Genomic DNA, 24681 nt, shown 5'->3' on the forward strand with positions numbered 1-24681 from the left:
TTTCCAAGGGGGCTCTTTCCCCGTTATATATCTATTAGACGCTTGGTGGTGACAGCAATAAAGTCCAAGGGAAAAAGGAAAGTAGTTTGTACCTTGGGGAAGTTTTAACCTAAGCTGGTAAAAATAAGCTTTGGAGGTTTTCATGCAGTTCCCCACATCTGTACCCTAGAGTTCAGAGTGGGGAAGGAACCTTGACAACCCCACAATTGGACAGCACTGGAGTCAGTCATTTTGTATGTTCAACCACTGCCAGCTGAAACCCAAACATCACATAGCTAACAATAGTTTTATGACCCTGAGAGGCAAGGCCAAATAGCTCCATGCTTGCAGTTTTTCTAATCAAAATGGGAGAATACAATAAAAAATAAACGTACTGTAAAAATAGAAAAAACGTTTGGGCAACTGACCTTGGTTTTAGGTTCCTCTAACATGTAAGCTTTATCATTGTTATAACCAGGAATATTTTGCTAATAAAAATAATGAATTGTTATTGGCTGTTGCTGGGGAAATTATTAGCCCATTAGAGGCTATTATGAACAGTGTGCTTTATCCAAAGAAAATTTACAAAAAAAATATTTAGAAAGTGTGCTTTGGAGCAGTCTGAGGAAGCTTTCCTTTTGGCAAGGATTTTACACCTAAGTTCCCCAATAGACCGATGGAAGGAGGGGGCCCCCGGTAGCCTGGCTGTTAATTTCTTGAGACCATTTCAGACTTTTTAGGTAACTGTAAATATTTGGAACGCTCTGCACGCTACTGCTACAGCATACATAGTGTGCCCACGCTTGAAACCCAATAAAGTAGTTTTAGGTAAAGCACTCTGGTTTGTATCAATCATTTATCAGACAGAGGAGCTTTGGCCACATTAATTTTTTTCTTGAAGAAAACCAGTTAAATTACCACTGATTTGGGTTAAAACCCCTGGGTAGCAAGCCCAGCTGAGGACACACTCTTTACCTTAACACACAGCATGGAGCTGATTTATGGTAAAACCACGAATAAGTTTATTAATAAAGAACATAGATTTCAATGATATTAAGCAGAGATAACAGAAGCAGAAAATGCTTACAAACAAAACAAAATACAACACTTTCTAGTGTCTAAGACTTTACTTTAGCAAACTATGATCTTTGCCTCAACAGCTTTCTCACATCAAACTGCCAGCATCTCCAAGCCTTCCGGCAGGAGGATCCAACATTCACGGAATTGGAGGGTGCTGTCCTCTTTGCCCACTAAAGGATGGGTAACTAACAAGTTTTCTCCCCTTCTTTGTATACTCTAGTAACCTTTTGAAATGTTTGTCTAAAGTGCCTCCCCAGATAAATTTCTTCTCCTTTGCTATTTGACTCTTCCTAGTGACTTCCCATCATCCTCTTGGCTCATACGTAACATAATTTCCACTGTCTCTGGCCTCGTCTTGCTCAGTTTACATTGGAGACACAGGCAAACAGGTAAAACAACATCCCTTTGTCTGGGACAAACTTGTTTCTCAAGTCTGTCCCCAAAACATATTTTAGGAGCATCTTTCCATCACACATACATAACTCTACTCGCCATCTGTATATACCTCACACAATGATATCCATAACCAGCATGTCTCCAGTTTTTATATGATATCTTACCCAAGTGAGCTGTAGCTCACGAAAGCTTATGCTCAAATAAATTTGTTAGTCTCTAAGGTGCCACAAGTCCTCCTTTTCTTTTTACCCAGTACACTGTTATAGTACAATAATACTGTATACAAACAGTTGTTTCAACTGCTTATTCTTTGGTTTCAGGCCCCTTGTTCTCCCCTTGGGGGTCTGGACCCTGATTGTCACACAAAGATACTTAAGGATCTAGCTGAAGCACTGGTGGAACCATCAGCCATGATACACAGACAGCTGCAGCGGCACAGGAGCCAGCAAACAGAGGGGTAAACAGGGGAGTTTGAAAGGGGAGTTTCTCTTGTGGTGCTTGTTCAGGGTTTGTTTTTGCTGTGGGGAGTGGTGTTTTGGTGGAGTTTGTGTTTCCCAGATTAACAGGATTTAGGTGGGAAGGCTATGACAGATACAGAGGCAGCAGTGGGAGTGACCCATGTTGTGGAGGACACAATGAAGATGACTGGATGTGGAAGCTGCGGCATGTACATGATCCTGGAGGGGGCACCTGGTAAGAGTTTTGTCGGCATGAAATGCCGTCTGATAGAGCTGATGGAGGAAAAGATCCGAGGTTTGGAGATGCAGGTGGAAAGTCTGGTTGAGTTTAGAAAGGGGTTCAAGCAGATTCTGGAGCAAAAACATGAGGTATCTGAAGGGAAAAGCTCAGACTTACAGATGGAAATAGGACTGAGGAATTCTGAGGGGAGACTGCTGGGTGAGGAAAGTGGTCAGTGGAAGCATGTGACTAAGGGTATGTCTACACTACGAAATTAGGTCGAATTTATAGAAGTCGTTTTTTTAGAAATCGTTTTTATATATCCGAGTGTGTGTGTGTCCACAGAAAATGCTCTAAGTGCATTAAGTGCATTAACTCTGCAGAGTGCTTCCACAGTACCGAGGCAAACGTCGACTTCCGGAGTGTTGCACTGTGGGTAGCTATCCCACAGTTCCCACAGTCTCTGCTGCTCATTGGAATTCTGGGTTGAAATCCCAATGCCTGATGGGGCTAAAACATCGTCGCCGGTGGTTCTGGGTACATATTGTCAAGCCCCCGTTCCCTCCCTCCCTCCCTCCGTGAAAGAAAGGGCAGACAATCATTTTGTGCCTTTTTTCTTGACTTACCTGTGCAAATGCCATACCACAGCAAGCATGGAGCCCGCTCAGGTAACCATCACCGTATGTCTCCTGGGTGCTGGCAGATGTGGTACTGCATTGCTACACAGCAGCAGCAACCCATTGCCTTGTGGCAGCAGGTGGTACAGTAGGACTGGTAGCCATCATCGTGATGTCCTAGGTGCTTCTGGTTGCCTCTGTGAGGTCAATCAGGAGCTCCTGGGCAGACATGGGTGCAGGGACTAAATTTGGAGTGACTTGATCAGGTCATTCTCTTTAGTCCTGCAGTCAGTCCTATTGAACCATCTTATGGTGAGCAGGCAGGTGATACGGATTGCTTGCAGTCCTCTTGTACCATCTTCTGCCGGGCAGGCAAGAGATGAGGATGGCTAGCAGTCCTATTGTACCATCTTCTGCCGAGCAGCCATGAGATGTGGATGGCTTGCAGTCCTTCTGCACCTTCTGCTGCCAGCCAAAGATTTAAAAGATAGATGGAGTGGATCAAAACAAGAAATAGACCAGTTTGTTTTGTACTCATTTGCAACCCCCTCACCCCCTGTCTAGGGGACTCATTCCTCTAGGTCACACTGCAGTCACTCACAGAGAAGGTGCAGCGAGGTAAATCTAGCCATGTATCAATCAGAGACCAGACCAACCTACTTGTTCCAATAAGAACAATAACTTAGGTGCACCGTTTCTTATTGGAACCCTCCGTGAAGTCCTGCCTGAAATACTCCTTGGTGTAAAGCCACCCCTTTGTTGATTTTAATTCCCTGTAAGCCAACCTTGTAAGCCATGTCATCAGTTGCCCCTCCCTGCATCAGAGCAATGGCAGACAATCGTGCATCTGAGTTGAGAGTGCTGTCCAGAGCAGTCACAATGGAGCACTCTGGGATAGCTCTGGGAGGCCAATACTGTCAAATTGTGTCCATAGTACCCCAAATTCGACCCGGCAAGGCCGATTTAAGCGCTAATCCACTTGTCAGGGGTGGAGTAAGGAAATCAATTTTAAGAGCCCTTTAAGTCGAAAAAAAGGGCTTCATCGTTTGGATGGGTGCAGGTTTACATTGATTTAACGCTGCTAAATTTGACCTAAAGTCCTAGTGTAGATCAGGGCTAAAAGAACCAGGCAGAGGAAAAGATGGGAAAATAGTGAAGGAGAAATAGAGCTCAAAAATAGGTTTGTGGAGTTGGAAAATGAAGAAGGGGCTCAGCAGGTAGTCACTGAAGATGGAAGGGCAAGGAAGAAGAGAAGAGCGGCTAGTCCTATAGGAAACGGGGGAGAGTCAATGGAGACTACACCAACTATGAGCCCCAGGAGGATACGGGATAGGTTGCAGAGGATTGCAAGGGAGAATAGGAATGAAATAACTTGAAGCCAAAGGGAACAGGGGATAGACTGGAGAACAGCACCGTCACCGGGAAAAGGCAGGTCTATGTGATCGGGGACTCTTTACTGAGAAAAATAGACAGGCCTGTAACCAGAGCTGATCCAGAGAATAGAAGGGTGTGCTGTCTTCCAGGTGCTAAGATACGGGATGTAGACCTGAAGTTGAAAAGGATCCTAAAGGGAGCGGGAAAGAATCCGCTAATTATCCTACATGTGGGAACAAATGATACGACTACATTCTCGCTGGAAAGTATTAAGGGAGACTATGCTAGGCTGGGAAAGACGCTTAAGGAAATGGAGGCTCAGGTGATCTTTAGTGGGATTCTGCCTGTTCCTAGAGAAGGGCAACAAAGGTGTGACAAGATTATGACTATCAACAGATGGCTTAGGCAGTGGTGCTATAAAGAGGGCCTTGGGATGTATGGCCACTGGGAGGCATTCATGGACAGAGGACTGTTCTCTCGGGATGGACTTCATCTGAGTAGGGAAGGAAATAGACTTCTAGGATGGAGGCTGGCACAACTGATTACGAGAGCTTTAAACTAGGAATTTGGGGGAGATGGTTGGGAGATGTCCAGATAATCTCCACGCTGGATTTTAGCATTGAGAGGGAAGAAAACAAAGTAAGAAAGGATACAGCCGTGGGTAGGAGAATGGATATAAGGAGGAAGGGCAGTGTGAATACCAGTCTAATAGGTTACACTGGCTGTAGAATGACCATGCCTAATTGGGTACAGAATTCCTCCACCATTCAGTACAGCCACACCTAATGCAGTGACTGCAGCGGGAGAGCAGATACGCTCCGTGGTTATTGCCAGCTCCAGGAGGATCCCTTGGTGAAGAGCTGCTTGGGGCTTCCAGTGGTGGCACCGAAACAGGAGCTTTGAGTTGTGAACTGCCTCAGTCAACTCAACCGTGCTCAAGCTGGGGCTTTCTGGTGACAGTTAAAAAGCAAACACTGGTGACTATCTCCCTGCTCAAAGTTGTAGCGCTATTCTGAGATTGTGGGTAGAATTCGGGATTCAGAGCTGACTTTGAGTAGAATTAAATGGTAAAAAAACATCATTAATGCAGAGTTAAGGTTGCCCAATGATACCCTGGGCACCTCCAGAGTGTTGAGTTCAGCAAGGGAGGGTCCCCCAAGTACAGGGCACAATCCCACAAGGCGATGAGTGAAGTCTGTGAGAGGCTGAGCACCCTTAGCTGCCACTGCTGGATAAGACCCAAAGTGAGTCAAACACAGCACTGAAGAGATAAAAGAGGGAAGGGGCATGGGGAGATGAAAGCTTTATTATCACTAGAAACTCACACAAAGAAATGTGTAGGAATGAGCGCCGTAGGGCTGAGGTTTCCCTCTCTCCCTGGCACCATCCTTATGCTATCTGACTGGTTTTTGAGTCGCCTGGCTAGTTTTTCCATGGCCTTCCCAGTTGCTGGTCCAAAGGTGTTATTGGCTGCGGGCAGGGGAGGGGTTGGTGTTGCCAGAATTTCTAAGCTGTGCACAAATGCACTTGGGCATGCAGTGATCTCAGAACTCCAGCTAAGCGTGTCAGAGCTGGAAACACACAATGGCCTCCCGGCTGGCACACTCATCCTGATCTGCATGTGTGCAGTGTGCCAAGGCAGACACCAGTCAATGGGAGAGCAGTGCCACACTCCCAGCCCCAAATCCCACCAAACCTCCCATAACTTTCTGAGCACTGAGCCCCTTCCAATGTTTGCCCCCAGCCCTGGGACTTGGCTCTGATCACAGACCAGCCTCTCCTCTTCTGGGACCTCACCCTGTTCACAGACCAGTGACACCTCCCCTGGGATCTGGGTCTGCCCACAGATGGGCCAGTTTTTCTGTGTCTTGGTGGTAGCAACCCCACCCTATACAGAAAGGCAGCCCCTCTCCAATCCTGGCTTCCTCTCTCCAGGACTTCAACTTTCAGGAAAAAGATCTCTCTGTTTTCCATTTCCCCCAGCCCACCCCAATACCCAACCTGTCAGCATGATTATGGCCAGCCAGCCACGGATCTTCATTGACACAGTGACAGGCTATCCAGCTGAGTGCCGTGGACTGGGCTTTCGGCCAGTGGTGTGTTCCACAGGCAGGCTAGTGGGCAGTGCAGATCCTTTCCAGGCTCTGCCATTGGCAGTGATGTTGGGAAAGGCACCTTGTTGGTGGCCCCGCCCTTCTTTTAGCTCGTCCATGTAGATTTGTGTCCTGATAAGACCCTGGCCCTGACAAGACGGCGACCTTTGTTACCCATATAAGAAGATCCTAGGAATGTCACTCTGTCTGTGAGTCCCTCTGAAGCCTAGGATGTGCGCTGAGTCAGCATGAAATGCTGGGGCCAGTTACTGGCATGGCCGAGAGCTCCTCTGCTTCAGAATATCACCAGGTTCAGTCATCACTGGGATTCACGGTCACTTACCATCCAACTTTTAAGTTTTAAGCCACTTCCAAGTCTCGGAGTTTCCCTTATTCCATATGGCGCCATCTCCTGTCGCTGACAGTGGGGCTGAAGCCAGTGAGATGCTGCCATCTGCCTACAGTCTGTTGGCACGTAGGATTGAGGCTTCCCTGAGAAAAGTTGGCTGCCATCTTCCACTGTTTTCAATTAGACTGAAGCCCACAGGAAATATGGCTGTTCTTCTATGGCTGAGAGGAATGGACAGGGCCCAGGGGCAACAGAGACTCTGTGAAAGTGCGGGGAGCAGGACACCTGGGGGTGGGGGCAGGAGGCAGATTTAGGGGTTTCAACGGAATGGCTTGGAGAAGGATGTGGGACAGGAGGAAGGCTGCGGGGAGAGGGATGTGGGGGGCAGAGGGCAGCTGGAGGTGGAAGGGAGGTTGAAAGGGACATAGGGGGATGTGAAGTGCAGGGAAGCTGAGGGGGCTGCAGAAGACAGAAATGGGGGTGAGAGATGAAGGAGATTAGGTGGCAGATCCCCAGCCTCGGGTTGGTGGTGGAGGTGGGGAGTCCCCTCCAAGCAGTCGGGGAAGGCAGTCTTGCCGTGTTTCCAGATCTCTCAAGCTGATTGGGAGTCATGGGATTTTGCTGCCTACAAAAGCATCAGAGGAGCTGCTGTGATGACACAAGAAGCTCCTCTAATACTCCAGTTTTCAGGGCTGGACCAAGCTCTGTACGAGAGCTTCAGGGCTGAGGACACAGACCTGCCCTTCCACTGAGCCCTGCCTTCATGTATGTCCCTAGAGCAGAAAGAGGGTCCCGGGGCAGCAAGAGGCAGGGGAGGGCGAAGTTGGGAAACTGTTCCTGCTGGGAACCAGGCAGAAGACAAGCCCACTTGCCCCAGTAGGCAGGGGAGTGGGGAGTCAGGGAAGTGATGTAGCTGGGTCCCAGGTGGTGAAGCCCCAAGGCAGCCATATTTCCCCCTCCCACTGCTAAAGGATCCCCCCCAACCTAAGGGGGGGGGGGGTCCACAGGACCTGGAAAACCAAATAATTACCGGGGACAACTAATGAACAACAGGGACAGGAGTGCGGTCAAAGGGTCAAACAAAGTGACGCCACCCAGAGGAACTCTGCCCAGAGGTGTGAACGGACAGAGGATCGTAAATAGGCCCCACAGTCACAGGAGACTCCATCGGCCAACGTCCTCACCCTGGTTTTATAGATGGCCATTTTAGCCAGGGCCAGGAGGAGGTTGACCAGGAGGTACCGCGGCTTAGTGGGGCCATGGACAGGGAGCGCACAGATAAGGAGGTGAGGGGAAAAGTGCAACCAAAATCTCAACAAAATATTCATGAGGAGCTGGAATAGGGGCTGCAGCCTGGTGCACTCCAGGTAGACGTGCGCCAGGGTTTCCCTCATGCCGCCAAAGGGGCAGGTGTCCGGGATTGGGGTGAACCGCGCCAAGTACATGCCTGTGCTCATGGCCCCGTGAAGGAGCCGCCAACTAATATCCCCGGCGGGCCTCAGGACCAAGGTGGAATATAGGGCGGCCCACCGGGGCTCCTCACCCTCTAGAGGTGGCAGAAGGTCCCGCCACTTTGTGTCAGGGCGGAACGCGAGGGTGAGGATGTGAAGGGTATGGAGCACGAGCGTGTATAGATGTTTTCTTGGCATGGTCTGGAAACAGACCGGCTGCAGCTCGTGTAGCCAGCGCACGGTGAAGGGGTGGGGGGGGTCGGTTGGGTCCATGGGGCAGGAGCCCGATGAAAAGGTCCGGAGGGCCTGGGGTGGAGGGTGGGCGGGGCACGCCCTCCCTTAGGACCCAGTTGAGGTAGACCCGAGCAGCGGGCGGCAAAGCAGCCTTCACCTCCTGAAGTACGCACAGAGGAGTACGAGGTCTGGAGAGCCCCATGCACTGAGCGAGCGTCAGGGGATCCAGCCAGTCTCCCCGGTCGTAGTCCAGGAGGTCTCCGACTCTGCTAACTTCTGCCAGGATCAACCTCTGGTGCACCGAGGGGGACTCCACCACCTGCACACGGAGCTGGGGGTTGTGTAGCAGGGGCTCCGCGAGGAGATCTTCCCCCACGGAGGCCGCCACGGACCTGGTCACTGTAAACAGTTTCCAGGTCTGGAGGAGGTCCTGGTAGAAGACCAGCAGCCTGGAGATGTCTCACGGAAGACCTCTCGGATGGAGATAAAGGAGCTGCCGGTCATATCAGAGCCCTTGGAAGCGGCGCAGGAAGGTGTGCGCCAGTACGCTCCACGCTGGACTATCTGCACCATAAGGGAGCCTCTGCAGGACCTGGAGGTGGAAGACATGGACCTGAGTGCACAGACACTTCAGGCCCTGCCTTCCCTCCTCCAGGGGTAGATGGAGAACCCCTGCAGAGACCCAGTGCAGTCCTGACCAGAAGAACTCCAGAATCAATGTCCAGAGGTTGGCCAGGAAATCCGGGGCCAGGACCAGGGTGTTGAGCCGGTACCAGAGCATGGAGAGGACTAGATGATTAAGCACCAATGCCCTCCCTCGAAGGGAGAGACACCGGAGTAGTCCTGTCCATCTCCGGAGCCGCTCTACCACCCTGCCCTCTAAACCGTGCCAGTCCTCTGGCGGAGACGGATGCGTGGCGGAAAGGTAAACGCCCAGATAGAGCAGCGGACCATGCTCCACTGTATGGCCTGAAGCGCGGGTGGGAGGGAGCTCACCTGCCGCCAATCCCCTACCACCAAGCCAGAGCTCTTGACCCAGTTGACCCGGGCTGACGAGGCTGCCAAGTAAATGGCCTGGCAAGCCTCCACTCGCACCAAGTTGCCCGGGTCCTGGACCACGAGAAGCACATCATCGGCGTATGCCGACAGGACCAGCCGCAGCTCCGGCTCCCGCAGCGCCAACCCCGTCAACCTCCTGCGGAGGAGACAGAGGAAGGGCTCGATCACCAGAGCGTACAGCTGGCCCGAGAGGGGGCACCCCCGCCATACTCCCCGCCCGAAGCTGACCGGTTTGGTCAGGGTCCAGTTGAGCCTGACCAGACACTCTGCGGAGGCATACAGCACCTGGAGAAAACCCACAAACTGGAGTCCGAAGCCAAACACTTGCAGAGTGCTCAGGAGATACCCGTGATCCACCCTGTCAAACACCTTCTCCTGATCCAGGGACAGGAGGGCGAACGACAGACCGTCCCTACACCCGAGTTCCAAGAGGTCCCGAACCAGATACAGGTTGTCGAAGATGGTGCAGCCCGGGACAGTGTATGTCTGGTCTGGGTGGATCACGTCCGCCAGCATGGATCCTAGTCGCAGCGAGATGGCTTTCGCTACGACCTTGTAGTCCGTGCTGAGGAGTGAGACGGGATGCCAATTTCGTAAATCGCGGAGGTCCCCCGAGCCCCAGCGCAGCAGGAGGCAGGAAAATGTTGCTATGGGTGAAGACGGAATGAAGGGCAGTTCCCCGACTCAGGGGTGAGAGGAGGGCAAGTGCAGTCTCCAGCTGAGCAGCCAGGGAGAGGGGTGTTTTGTGTGTGCATTACAAGGTTGACTTTTCAACCTGAAATTATCACACACACATTGGCAGGGGAATCAAGGGCAGTTAAAAAGCCCAAATACAAACCAGGGTGAAAACTTACTTTAGCAATAAATACAGTATTGGTACAGTGATAGACTCAGCTTGGTGAAAGGCACCTTGGTCATAAGTTAGTTTCTTTTTCAAATCAGAGAGAGCTGTCAGGCACTCAAAGTTGTTGAGAATTTGTCTTTCAATTAGTGTCTGCCTCAGAATGAAAATGGCTGCATGCTTTCAACATTAATGAAATGTGTGGTTCAAAATTCCGTGAGAACATTAACTGTCCTAAGTTATTTAAAAAAGAAGAGGGAGGGAGGTGGGTATATCTGAGATAGATGATATGAGCCAAAGCTGTCACATGTGCATACATTGCAATTTGACAATGTACATGTTTTGCATTCATATTTGTAGCAGGGCCGTCACCAGGCTCTGGTCAGAAAGGGGTTGAAAGCAGCCAATAGAGGCTGGTTGGTTAGTCAGCCACAGGTGTGGTTGCACCCAATTAGGGCACAGCTGGCCCTGATAAAAGGGCAGGCTGGGTGAGTAGGAGAGAGACTCTTGTGTCAGCTTGGAAGCAAAGGACCAGGCTGCCTGGGAGAGTAAGCAGGGTATCTGAGGCAGAGCAGGGCTGGGGAAAGGCAGGCAGAGCTGAGGAGCTCTGGCCTGGTGAGTCCCCAGGCTGAGGCCTTGCTAAAGGCCAGGGGAGGTACTAGGGCTGCAAGGAGGCAGGTGGGGCTAGAAAGGCAGCAGGTCCAACCCTTGCCAGTGATGAGTGGCCATAACAGACTGCAGTTTGCCCCTGAGAGAAGGGGCTAGATGATGGCTGGCAGTAGCCACTGAGAGAAGGTGGTGTCATAAACATACAGCTAAGGGTAGCATAAAATCCCTCCTTTACCTGTAAAGGTTTAGAAGCTCAGGTAACCTGGTTGGCACCTGACCAAAAGGACCAATAAGGGGAGAAGATACTTTCAAATCTGTGGGGGAAGGGTTTTTTTTTGTTTTTGTTTTTTTCTCTCTGGGACAGAGAGGAACCAGAGTAGGGAAAATACATCTCCTAAAGCCATACCTGAACTAAGTATCTAAGATTACAAATCCTAAGTAATAGGAAGGAAATGCATTCGATAATCTTTTGTTTTAGCTTGTGAATTTTCCCTCGGTTAAGAGGGAGGTTTATTCCTGATTTGTTTAGGGTTTTTTTTTGTCATTTTAAAGTTTTGCTTAGAGGGGAATCCTGTATTTTGAATCTGATTACTCTGTAAAATTACCTTCCATCCTGATTTTACAGAGGTGCTTCTTTTACTTTTTCTTTATTGTAAAGTTCTGCTTTTAAGAACCTGATTAGTTTTTAGTGTCCTAAAAACCAGTGGTTTTAGCTCACCTTGTTCACTCTCCAGCCTCCCCAGAAAAGGCGGTGAAGGGGCTTGGGGGGATATTTTGGGGAAACAGGAACTCCAAGTGGTCCTTTTCCTAAATCTTTTTTCTAACTCGCTTGGTGGTGGCAGAGAAACAGTTCTAAGGACAAGGAAGAATTTGTGCCTTGGGGAAGTTTTTAACCTAAGCTGGTAGAGATAAGTTTGGGGGGGGGGGGTCTTTCATGTGGGTCCCCATACTGTATCCTAGAGCTCAGAGTGGGGAGGGAACCTTGACAGGTGGGTATAGGAGGGGAGACCCAGAGTGTGGCAGCACCCCAAGGTAAGGGGTACCAGGGTCTGTGAGGGACAGGGGGTCAGAGGTGGTGGAGACAACAGGGCAGGTAACAGAGGGCAAGACACTGGCCCATAGAGGGCACTCCTGAGCTGAAGGAGCTAATTCCTGGACAGACCAGCAGGAAGTGCTGCACTGGTGAGTGCCCTGCCTTGCTACAATATTTCTGTTTTTTGCTTCATATTTTCTTGCAGCAGTCACTATTGCTTCACAAGACTTTACAAGTTTCACCCAAGCAATAGCACGGGCTTTCAGCTAGTCTCTAATAATCAATCTGTATGAATGGGTGGCACAAAGCCAATCCCCATTGCAGGGCAATAACCTAAAAGTGGCCACAACTGGTCCAATTCCATCAAGAAAGTTTTAAAATAACACCTACGCCCTACATAGCACTATGTATTCAAGTGCCTGAAAGGCTTTACAAACACAAATGAAGTTAAGCCTCACAGACATAATCTGAAGTAGGAAATTAACTGTTGTTCCTCAAATGGGGAAACTGAGGTACAAGGTATTACTGAATACAGAACCAGAACTAGAAAGAAAACCCCATGTCTCCTGGGTTCTGGTTCTGAGCTCTGACCACTAGACCCTGCCCCTTCCCCTTACAGATGTATCTGAGTAGGGAGAAGAGTGCTCAGCAGTAGAGAACATGCATCCCTAGTGGGGGATAAGGGAAATCGGAGCTCTGCTGGGACCCTATCCTTATAGCAGGAGAAAGGTAAATAGAACTGTCCCCATTTACTGGAGACACTTGAAATAGAGTGAGGAATATGAGAGAGAATGGGATTTCCCACCATCTCTTCTTGGCTCCCCCTGGGTGGTGGGAAAGCAAGCCACCCTTTGTAGCAGACAAGAATCCTTTGGAGCAACTTGGAAACGTGCAAAGTTTTCTGGGATGTGGCTTCACAGGAGGAATATATGGATGTGAGAGAAAAGAGATCTAGTAGCCCAGCTGTAGGGCCTATATTAGTCATATGTTAAAGTGAACAGCTTGAATTCTTACCTGAACACAATATGCTGACAGCATCAGTGTGGGAGCATGTGTCGTTAGGACGGGACATCCTGGGACAGTTTGAAAGGACAGTCTCATTCCCCACGCAATGAAACTCTTCCTTCCAGATCAGATCAGGTCCTTCTCCAAAATGGGTTGCTCCTATAGTAGCTACAGCCTGTCCGCACCCTAATTCATTGCAGATAACAGAAGCGGTGTTGAAATCCAAGTGTGAATCGCAGACTGTCTCCCATGTATTTCCATGTGTGACTTCAACACGTCCAGAGCAGGCAGTGTCCCCTCCAACCAGCCGGACCTCAATGCGACCTAAAGAGCCAATGCATCCATCAGTGAGTGTTGGTTATACTGACATCCCAAAACCTTCCCCAGGCCTTCCTGGGGATGAAATGAAGGGAACCTTCTTCTCTCAACAGCAAAGACATTGTTAAATAAGCCCTTTACTCCATATGCCAGTTCCTGTGCTCCAGTGATGAGAGGGAGTTTGAATAAGAGGTCAAAGCCAAGAGGTAGCCAACAATATAATTCTCAGGTGTGAACAGAATGACACAAAGCAGAGTGTGTGACTGTCTCTCCAGGTGGGACTGGATGGGACTGATGAGTGTTTAAATGGTCTTATACAATATTCCAGCTGAGGATGTACTTTGTTCCTTCATGACAGGAAGGATATTGAAAAACAGGCAAAAGTTCAAAGAAAGAAAGCCTGGAGGCTTCAAAGAGGCTTAATCTGTGAGACTGGGGAGTAAAGGAGAATAAGGGGCAAGGAATAGCAAGTGTCTTCACAGGGGTGAGAACAAGGAAGGAAGGAGCTTCATAATTCATATGATCTGAAAATACAAAAATAGTGGCTGAGAGTTCAGAAGGGAAAAGCAAAGGGCAGAGAGGAGAAATAATTCCCCAGAAGGAGCAGAGAGTGGGATAGACACAAAGGAGAAGTGATGGTCTAGAACAGACTAGATACAATACTAGTGGGAAGAAAGCAGGTGAATGTTCTGCAAGATGCCAGAAAGTGGAGATGTTCCAACTGCTTGGAATTAGGATCTTGTGTGTCTGCCTCATGCCAAAAGAGCCTGACACCTGGAACACCGGTTCCAGTGTGAAGCCCTTCTCAATTACCCTTATGGCTTGTCTACAGGGGATGTTACCTCACATTAGCTGTAATTAGCTCACCTTAAATACCTTGTGTCCACATGAACCCTGTTCTCAGAGCAATGCATTTGGCATCTTAGGTTGCCGTAACTAATCCTCATTGGAGAAGGAATAGCTCCACTTCACAATTAGTTTGTTCATTGTAAGATTCCTGTGAAATAATTCCTAATGCTAATGCTGCTGACAGTCCTCCAGCTAGTGTCCCACAGTGCATTGCTTCATACCTGCATCAACCTGCTTTGCACCTGTTTGCACTCCACAGCTCTGGGGTCATCTTGACCAGATGTACTCTCTCTGGTTAAATGCTGGCAGGCAGCCAGGAGCGCCTCCTTTCGGTACCAGGTGAGTTCACATTCTCATAGCAACCATGCCCCCCTTGCTTCCACATGGACCCATGCAGAGGCCCAGGACTTGATTGGCCTGTCTGGAGACAAGCATGTCCAGTTCCCTCTGGATAAGAGTCACCAGAATGCAGATGTCTACAGGGCACCATCAGAGAAAATGAAGGTGAGGTGGCTCTGAATCTGGTACCGAGTCAGCGAACGAGCTCCAGCGGGTTAGTAACTGCATCTGCATCCCTGCAAGCTGTCCTGAGTGCAGCTGAATGTATAACTGAAATTTCTCCCCTTCCCACCCAACACTTGTTCCTTTTTTAATGTCTTTTCAAAATCATATTTCAAATCTTTCATTAGATCAGAAAGAATGTTTTTTGTTTTTGTTTCTGCAAGAAAAAAACAACCATTCAGTTTGGGCTCTAAATGAATCAGTTCTTCTTTCAGATTTTTTGGTTTGGCCACTAAACTGAAAAATCAATGATTTACTCAGCTGTAGTCAGTAAAGCCTGTAGAAGGTCACATGCAGTCACTAACCTGCTCCTACTACTCCTCTACCCACCCTAGGAAAGAAAAGAGTCATCCATCCAGCCCCCAACTGCTCAAAACCATAAAATTTTAAAGAACTCCCCTACACAAAGCCTGTCCCCTCTTCCCACACACGTGTGTGCACCACTCAAAGTACAAAAGGTCTGTAGAATGGGAAATAAATGGGGGAATATCTTACCATCTCAAAGAAAACCATGGAGTTGGAAGAGAAGATGGGAATAGCATTCCAACCTTATGGGAACAAGCATATTTTATCATTGTTGGCATGGAGACTATGAAGAATGGGACCATAAATGACACTGCTTTTTCTTATTTCCCTGTGCACGTGTAACTGTGTGAAGAGGGTAGTTGTAGTGTGCAGAGAAGCTGTCAAATCTCAGGAAACATAAGAAAAAGCTGTAGATGATCTGTTCCATGGAGCATACAGTTAATCCCAATAGAGGGCCTTGAAAGCAGCTGGAAAGGTTTCCTGGAGCGTGCACAAAAGCTCAGAATGGAGCATACAGCCCTTGGGAGGGACACGATGCAGATAATGCAGAGGCAAACAACCATGATAAAGTACCTTTTGCTGCAAAACCAAGCACTGAGCCCCATCACTCCAATGTCCTGCAAACTGTGGAGAATGCACCATACTGGGAGCACAATTCCAAACAACCTTAGCACAGTTCCTTCCCACTGCATTCAACCCAACAGGAGATGGAGAATGCTTTCTGATGCATCACTGTCAGGGGTGAATACTCCTTGGTGGGGCTCTCCCTCAATATCCAAGTTTTTCAGTTTGCATCACATTCCTTTGTTCTGGTCTACTCCTAAAACTTAGGTCACCCTCGCTACATGGGTCATGGCTGTGAAAAATTCACGCCCCTAAGAGAGACAGTAACTTTTTTTGATAAACTCAATAAATTCATTTCCATAGAATGTTAGAAGTGGAGGACTGGAATGGACCTTGATAGGTCATCTAATCCAGTCCCCTGCACCAAGGCAGGACTAAACCTATGTCTTTATTGGCATTTTTGTCAGTGAAACGTCTGTCGGACAGGGGTGTAAGGAAAAAAAAAACCCACCCCCCTGACTGACAAAAGTTTCACTGACAAAAGCGCCGGTATGGACAGAGCTGTGCCGGCAGGAGACGCTCTCCCACTGACATAGCTACTGGTGCTTGTTAGGGCTCATTTAATTATGCTGGCAGGAGAGACCTCTCCCATCGGCATAGAGTGGCTACATGGGATGCCTTACAGCTGTGCCACTGTAAGGTCTGCAGTGAAAACATAGCCTAAGTATTATCTAGACCACCCCTGACAGATGTTTGTCTGACCCTTTCTTAAAAATGTCCAATGACAGAGATTCCACTACGTCCGTAGGCAATTGGTTCCGCTGCTTAACAAGTCTGACGGTTAGGAAGTTTTCCCCAATGTCTAATTTAAATCTTTCTTGTTGCAATTTAATCCTTTTACTTCTAGTCCTGTCCTCAGTGATTAAGGAGAACAATTTAGTGCCCTCCTATTTATAGCAGCCTTTTATGTACTTGAAGAATCATAGGATGTCCCTCCATCAGCCTTCTCTTCTCCAGACTAAACTAACCCATTTTTTTCCCCATCTTTCCTCATAGTTGATGTTTTCTAGACAGTTAATCACTTGTGCTGCTCTCCTCTATTGGCTACCATTTTGTCTGAAAAGCTTAATCAGGTCAATCTCAGCCCATAAATGGCATAATACCTCCTACCCCAAGCTATTAATTCAGAATGTAATCAAAGCAAAACTCCCTTGCTTGCTCACAGAGTGTTCATTAGCCACAACTTCCTGTGGCATCCTAGCAGAAGCACAAGGCACCCCCACTCTCTTCCCTTAACCACTTGAACCATTTTGCATGGGACCCCTCTCTGGCTGTCCATAATTTTGAGAAGTTTTATCCAGTTCCTGCCCTCATCCATCCTCCAGGATTTCAACCTGGGTCTCACAGATGTTGTGTAAAATCCAACACGCACTTATCACACCAGGCACATTAGTAGTAGTATCATAGCACCTGGGAGCCCTACTCATGGTCCAGGACTCCATTGTGCTAGGTGTTGTACAAACACAGAAGAGAAAGACAGTCTCTGCCCCAAAGAACTTACAATCTAGGTAGAAGACAAAAAACAACAGAGGGATACTGACAGGGGAATACATGGTCAGCATGACAGATTGTGCTCTCAGCAGACTAACAATTCTCAAGTTTTTACCTGGGTCAAATTGCAACTGTTGTCTTGTGTTTGCCTAGTGATGGATGGCAAAGATGGTTTCTGTTCTTGCATATATCTTCCGAAGTTCAATGATCTTGTTTCAAGAGGCAGGATGACCTTACACTGTTCTTCCTTTTCTCTGGACTTCCCATCCCCCTCCTGATTTCTATGCAAATAGAGCTTCTCTTGTTTTGGGGGACCCTTTGCTTAATTTCAGTGGGGGCAGGTAGATAGTTGCCTTCCCTCCTGCCTGGGAGAAACCCTTTATTTGGACACACACTTTAAACCACAATATCAATGAGAAGCCATAATTCTTAATATAGTTAGAATACATAGATTCCATGATGATATTATGTGTGGCATAGGCTTTCATTGAACATCACTCAATACACTTTCATAATATAGTAATATTGTACATAATGTTGTATACAATCAGTTGATTCAATTGCTTATTGTTTGAGGTTCAGCTCCCCTGTTTTTATAGCCCAGTAAACAGTTGCAATGTACTCTTTAGGTAAGACTTAGACCAAGCTTCTCTCGCCCCCTGCATGTAGATGACATGATGTCTCCTCCCCAACTTGGAGCTTGATAGTTTTGTTTTCCTAATATGCAAATAGACCTTTTTCATCTCTACCTGATCACCAGGCTAGTCAGAGAAGCAAACACATTCCTTTGGCAGACCTGTTTGCCAACTCCCTGTGACATGCCTGGTTTAAACACACTTTAGTCATTATTCCAGCCTGTACTCACAACCCTTGAACACACTTCGTACATACAATGTGTAAGAATATCAATGATCAGTGACTTATTAGTTTTCCAATATTGTACATGCCACCTCTCAGACACAGAGTATGACCTCAGTGAACTGGGGGACACTGAACTGGCCAGGCCATCTGAAACTCATTACCTGATACAAGAGAGGTCCTTGCCTCCTGGCATTGGGATGCTATGAGTGTCACATCCACCCAGCCTCTCCACCTCCACACCGATCCTCACCACAGCCTCCATCCCCCTGATGTCACCAGTCCAAGCTACAGCCAGGCCAGTAATTGTTGTCTTGGTTCAGACAGCAAACCAAAAAAATCAGAAAAAAATATTTGATTCAGCCTTGAAAATGTTTGGAACTTGTCAGAAAATCAGAAGAGCCCATTGTGTGTCATACAGAAATCGTGTGTGCTCTCCATTATAACCTTTAGTCCAGTGATTAGGGCACTTGTCTGGGATATGGGAGATACTGGTTTGAAACCCTACTCAGGAGCAGGGGCTTGAATTCAGGAATTCTATCCCTGATCCACAGGTGAGCGTGGTAACCACCAGGCCGTGAACTATTCTAGGCTGGAATGCTTTCAATGTCTCCTGTTGAAACTGTTCCACTTTAAATTTTCCTCCTCTAAAATTTAGGAAATGTTTAGTAAAGGTACAGGTCACCATTAGGTGGGTGCAGGGGGAGGCAGTTTGGATGGGGGTGGACTAGATTCCTTTCCCAGCTAGGCTCCAGGGCAGTCCCAGGTGGGGTGGGTCAGGGGAATGGTGGGCCGCAGATCAGTGTGCAGCTCAAGTGCCATAACCAAGGTAGGGTGCTGCCCTCCAGTGATCTGCTGCTGTGATATGTTTATGCAGAAACGCAGGGCCGGAGACAGCAAGGAACAACTTCTTCCATGTTGATGGCTTCTTGAGTACCAACTAATAGCTTACTGGGGTAGGAAGGGGAGGGAGAGCTAGAAATGTTGAGGAGGGTTAATTTTACAGAAACTGGTCGAACAGGGGGTGGAGAAGGAGAGAAAAATATCAGTCTCCCCTCACACACTTAAAGTTACTGTAACAACCATGTAATACAAGACTGTCAAGATTTTGGGACAGATGGATGGAATTTTTCTGACTGACCCTCTTAGCAAATACCCATTACAAACATTTCAAAGCACAACTATTATTCCCATTCCATTGTGACAAAAGGTACAAAAACAGGTAGGAGCTCTGAGGAATCACCAAGCAACCATATGGCCTAGTACAGAGACCCCTGGACTGTGACTATTCCTAGCTCTGCCTCTGGACTTCTAAGTGTCCTTGAGCAAATCACTTCACTTCTCTGTGTTTCAGTTTCCCCAGCTGTATAATGGGGATAGTGAGGTAAAGCTGTTTGTGATCTACTGATGAAAAGGGCTATATAAAAGTTAGGTCTTTTTACAATTACCTAGTTACAGTTTCTATCAACTGCAAACATAGGTGAGAACTACAACCGTCTAAATGACTACTAACTCTGACAACAAACACTTCTCTTTTTGTTCCAAAAAACTAGGAAATTCACTGATAGAAAGCTTCATTTGTGCAGGGTAAGGTTGCCCAGAGGCATCTTGTGCTCTTCCAGAATGCTGAGTTCAGGAAACTCAAACCTCTGAAAACACAAAGTTAAGGTGCACACCCATGCAACATTAACTCTGCCCTCTTTGAGCTGTGATCCAACACAGCCATAGCACAAACATGCACACTTTGCCTTTGAAAATATCACTCAGAGAATAGGGCACATGACAAGAGTAGCACTGAGTCAAATGCCTTCTCTCTGTTAAGATAGAACTTGTTTTTAGGTGAACTGTACTGAACAGCGTATACTCACAACCCTACATCTGTCCGACACTCAAATACTCAGTGTATTCCCCAGAAAGAACCACACACCTGCTAAATTTGACAATCCCTTTACAGCCTTGTCACCCAGTCATGCTTCTTCCGCAACTTCAAAGAATGCACTGCCACACCCAGTCTTTTGCAAGAAGGTTTATTTTCTTAAGAGAAGTTAGGAAACCAACAGAAAAAAACAAACTTTTTTTCTCATTCCTTGGTCTCAGGGACACCCCCATCCAGGGGTCTCTGGCACTGCTGTTCCTGGCAGTTTCCCAGTTTCAGTCAGCTCTGCTCCCTTCTTGGCCCCTAGCTGCTTCCCTAAGCCCCTGGCCCCTTGTTGCAGGGATACACCACAGGAGCTAACTCCACTCTGGTGTGCCTTCCCCTGCCCAGGATGCAGCCTGTCTCTGTCCATCTTCCCAAACTGCCCACGAGCAGCCCTTTACAGCCCCAGGTGTAGCCTGGCCCTCTTTAATTTGCTGGATTGGACTCACCTACTCTGGTCCAGGGTAGCTGACTTAGCCTATCCACAGGGACCAGCTACCCTGTAAAAATCCTCTTACAACCCCTTCACCCTTATGTAGCACCCCTTATCCATCCAATTACCTTCTTTAGCATCAATCTCCTCACAGGATTTGATGGACAGGCCTGGGTTCTTTTGAATCTCGTCTCCAGCTCAGCAGGATGCAACTTCCTTATTTTCTTCCCATATGAATTTATTTGGCAGTGCATCCACTCTCTTCGCTCCTTCCTAGCAGGGTCCCAGGGCAGTTGGAAGGAAAATTCTAACCAGAGGGTAACCCCCACTTACTTGCCAGATAGTTAGAGACTCTTAAGAAATAAAGCAGACACATATAGTATATTCCACACAGTAGTTATACTAAACAGGAAGTAAATATAGCACAACACGGTAAAACACTGCTCTCAGCGTCACTGGTGCCCATGCTGATAGTACCCATTAGTTTCCCATGAATCTAAACTCCTCAGTCACTGCACAGGGGCTGATGATCGCTGCTCTCAGGCATCCTCTTCATGCAGGAATCAGGTTGCTTCTGCTCCCGGGATTTCCCCTCATCACAAAGGGGTGCAGGGCTCAAGGTGCACATTGCAATAACATTACTAAAAATCCAAACTTGAGTCTCCTACCCTAGTGCTCAGACAAACTCACAGTAGGCAGGCAGCGTGGACTCTCAGTCAGAGCAAAGTTTGCCAGGTGGTGGTGGATTTTCCCTAGGTAGCTGAAGCAATAATTCAGCCTGGCTTGGTGGGGAATATTCCCAACAAAACTCTTTAACCAGGGAGTGACCCTGAAGAGGGAAAGGCCCAAGCTGAGGGATATTGCTGCCCAGGGGCCAGTTCTCTGGGCCTCACCACACAGCCAGTCCTGGCCTTTCCATAGCTTGTTCCAGACTGCTCCAAATTGGCTTCTCCTCTCTCCAGCGCTGGGCATCTCACTTCCTGTTGGTCAGACTCACTCCTGTTCCCAGGCTTTCTCTTGTCAGTCACTTGATTCTGCCCCCTTCCTTTCGCTCAGACATGGCCCCTCCTCCTAGCAGGGAGCTGGTGGCCACCCAGACACAACTGCTATCCTCCCCGACCTGACACGGCACCTATCACTCTAAATAGTGTCTCTCCGCTCTCCCTCTTGGTTGCCTTACACACACTGAGTCTGCCCCCTGACTCCCAGGAACAGTGCCTCTTCCTGAGGTACTAGCATACAGAGTCCCATGAACCTAAGTAAACCCATCATTAAAAGCACAGACAGCCTTAATCTCCCACCAGGTGCATTAATGAGGATTTTTGTTAGTGAATTTTAATTTAATTCCACAGTCACTGACATGCAAAGCTGTCTGTCCACAGGCAGTAAGGAGAGTCTGGCCTTCATTGCAATGAATGAACAACAGCCTCCTAGCTCTGAGAGCACCAGTGACAATAAATAGTGTGAGAAATGTTCAACTCTAGCAGTGACTGCAAGTTTATGTGCACACAGAGGTCTCTGTCCTCCATAGTGCTTTGTGTAGGAAGCTGCAGTGGTGTAAGAGTGGTGTAAAGTGGGCCTTACACATCACCAGTAGTCAACTGCACCCACTTGCGACCTCTAAGCTGATTTTTGCCGGTGAAACATAGGTGTAGTTGAAGCTAGACCAGCTGGCTCTGTGAGACAAAAGGCACGGTCCAAAAGGGAGCTGTTAGCAAAATCCATACTGTGCTTATTTCCAAATGAGAGCCTGGATGTAAATGGATGGTGTAAACTGGAGAAGCCACAAGTCTGCTCTAAAGAGAGGTGCAAAGCTGGTGGACAGGGATCCCATTCAATAACAATATCTAACAATGCCATGCTGTGTGTTGGCCTCTCTGCTCGCCTCCTGTACTCCTGGTGTGTACAGGGTTGCTGCCTGGTGTGTAGATGAAGGGAATTGTGATGCATTTCCCTTGGTGCAATACAGGTAATTGGCCAGATAGGTTTTGTGTGGGTGCAGGGTGTGAAAGCCACGGAGCGGCTGTGCAGACAGAAGTGGGAGAGAGGGAAAGTAGCAGAGCACCTGAGCTCATTACTGACTGGTAAAGTGGGGTCTACCAACATCCAGCCAGTGTTTGTCAGGGGTGGGAGGGTCATTGTGCAGGCTAGTACATGTGAACATTGCCCTAGCACAGACTCAGCGTAACTTTACAGCAGTTGCGTCTAGGCAGCAGAGCTCTCAATCTACCAAAGGCCAAATGTGGTGCCAATGTGTGATAAAGACCCAAAATGAAGGATAAACACTGAGCATTCATGCAGGGAACTTAAAATGCCAAGGAATCTTTTCCTTTAGTGTCAATGTCTCTTTCTGTAACCTCAGGTAAATAATTGTCAATGGTAATTCCTGAGGTAAATAATTGTCAATAATAACTGTGAGGGGACACTCAGTTCATGTGTCTCATTGGTCGCTTCCGTACCAAGATGAGTTACAGGAGGTACACTGGAGCAGGATGGATAGAATGAGGGTTTCTCAGACAAGTCGGTTTTCATTTCACGTTTGTTCAGCATTTACAATGTAAGTGCTGGTGCCTAATTCCCTGATAGCCGGTCAAGTTCCTTTGTACCCTCTGGATCCTCCCCAAATCCTCCAAGCAGCACCAATAGGCCCAGAAGTTCAGGGATTACAAGGCCAGAGCTGCGGCTGCAGAGACAAGAACAGGCCCAGCAGGGAATGGGGGTGTGGTTGCCAGGCTCCCACTTTTGGCTCCTGCCATTATGCAAAGGAGCTCCTCTCTGCACTTGTGCATTTCTGATATAGAAACAGTGGAAATTAGGATGGTGCAGCTTAGGCAGTTACACCTCAGCTGAGACTCTGCAGCTGCAGAGCTCACTGCACACGTCAAACCCAGAATGAAACCCAGAGAGAGACTCTTCACCTCGGCCCCGGTAGATCCATGCAACTGTGCTGAGCCTGGCACAGAGATTGAGAGGGGAGCCAATGCATCTCCATGTGCTGAGGGTTACTCCACTTTAGGGCCTGTTGAGGAGGCCCCCACTGTGCCCGGCCTATTTCTGAGGGAAGGTGGGTGGGGGAGGCTTATGGTGACTGTGGCCCTGTGTTCTGACACAGGGCCAAGAGGGCACAGGGGAGGGGTGACCTCCCCCACAGTTTCTGGGGATACTGTCACTGAGGATGGTAAAAAGAAAAGGAGTACTTGTGGCACCTTAGAGTCTAACAAATTTATTTGAGCATAAGTTTTCGTGAGCTACAGCTCTCTTCATCGGATGCATTCAGTGGAATTCAGGGTGGTAAGTGAGTGGCAGGGTGTGAGGGGAGACACACAAAGCACTGACCCCAGTGATCAGATGTGACTTCACCAGTGGTGGCGATCAGGGATTTGCGGAGAGATGCAAACTGAGCTAATCAGAACAAAGAGGTGTTGTCGCTGTTCAGCCAGCTGCAGCGACCAATGTTCCTACACTGAGGGCAAGTCTACAGTAAAATGTAGTTGACCTAAGTTATGTGAATATATAGCCACCACAGTAACTAAATCGCTTTTGTGTGTCCACACTACGCTCTTTGTGTTGGTGGTGCACATCCTCACCAGGAGTGCTTGCACCCATGGGCGATGTTTGAGCCACCCGTTCAGGGAGCCTAGCCCCCGGCCCTGCCCCTTCTGCCTGCGCCCCCCCCATCCTCCATCCATTCTGCCCCCCCCGCAGGAACCTCGAGCCCCTGACTGTGGTTGCTGCCCCCCCCGCTCCAGCCCCGGGCCGCCCTGACCAACCCTCCCAAGCACCCCCAGCCCCAGAGCACAGGGGGCCCCAACTGGCCAGAGTCCTGAGCCCCAGGCCTGCACGCGCTAGCCCCAGCCCCCTCGGGGAAGAGGAGCAACCTCCCTGGGCTGAGGACATTGGGAAGCGGCAGGAAGCAGGAGGGGGTTCAGGGTGGAGTGTGGGTGGGGCCATGCCTGGCTGTTTGGGGAGGTTCAGCCTCCCCTGGCCTTCCATAACCCCCGCCCCTGCTTGCATCAGTTTAACTATCAGTGTGGAGCATTGTGGGATGGATTCAGAAAGGCAGCAACAGTCAATATAAGCAATGCAGTGTCCACACTGACAGTGCGTAGACCTAGCTGCATAGACCTAGCTACATAGACCTAAGTGCTAAACCTCTCATGGAGGTGGAGTTGTTATGTCGGGGTAATGGGCAAGTTACATTGGCAGGAGTTACATTTTAGTGTAGACGCTTATGGAATTAGGTCAACGTAAGCTGACTTACATCAACCTAACTCTGTAGTGTAGACCAGGGCTTAGTATTACACGGTCAGGGCTGTTTTTAACAGTCACTCTCTTTAGACCTGTGTGCAAACACAGCCATTTTAACAGCACAAGCTTTGATGAAGCCAGGTTATACATACACATTTATTTCCCAAGTGCAGAGGGATCCAGATGCCGTATCCACGACATTATCCTGTGGGTAATTCTAGCTCACCCTGCATGGGAAGGCAGCCAGGTGGGCTGCGGAACAAAGAGCTACACGTCA

The 24681-nt window shown here is 48.5% G+C and overlaps 1 protein-coding gene across 1 annotated transcript in view; it reads right to left on the reverse strand.

The window, feature by feature from the left end:
• Positions 1–24681, reverse strand: part of LOC144268694 (antigen WC1.1-like) — a 62729-nt gene that overhangs the window by 32595 nt on the left and 5453 nt on the right. Inside the window, exon 4 of the mRNA XM_077823873.1 lies at positions 12808–13122. Within this exon, the coding sequence (XP_077679999.1) occupies positions 12808–13122 (315 nt within the window). The remainder of the gene's footprint in view (positions 1–12807; positions 13123–24681) is intronic.

The sequence above is a fragment of the Eretmochelys imbricata genome, chromosome 1 (assembly GCF_965152235.1).
Source record: "Eretmochelys imbricata isolate rEreImb1 chromosome 1, rEreImb1.hap1, whole genome shotgun sequence".
Classification (NCBI taxonomy): Eukaryota; Metazoa; Chordata; order Testudines; family Cheloniidae; genus Eretmochelys; species Eretmochelys imbricata.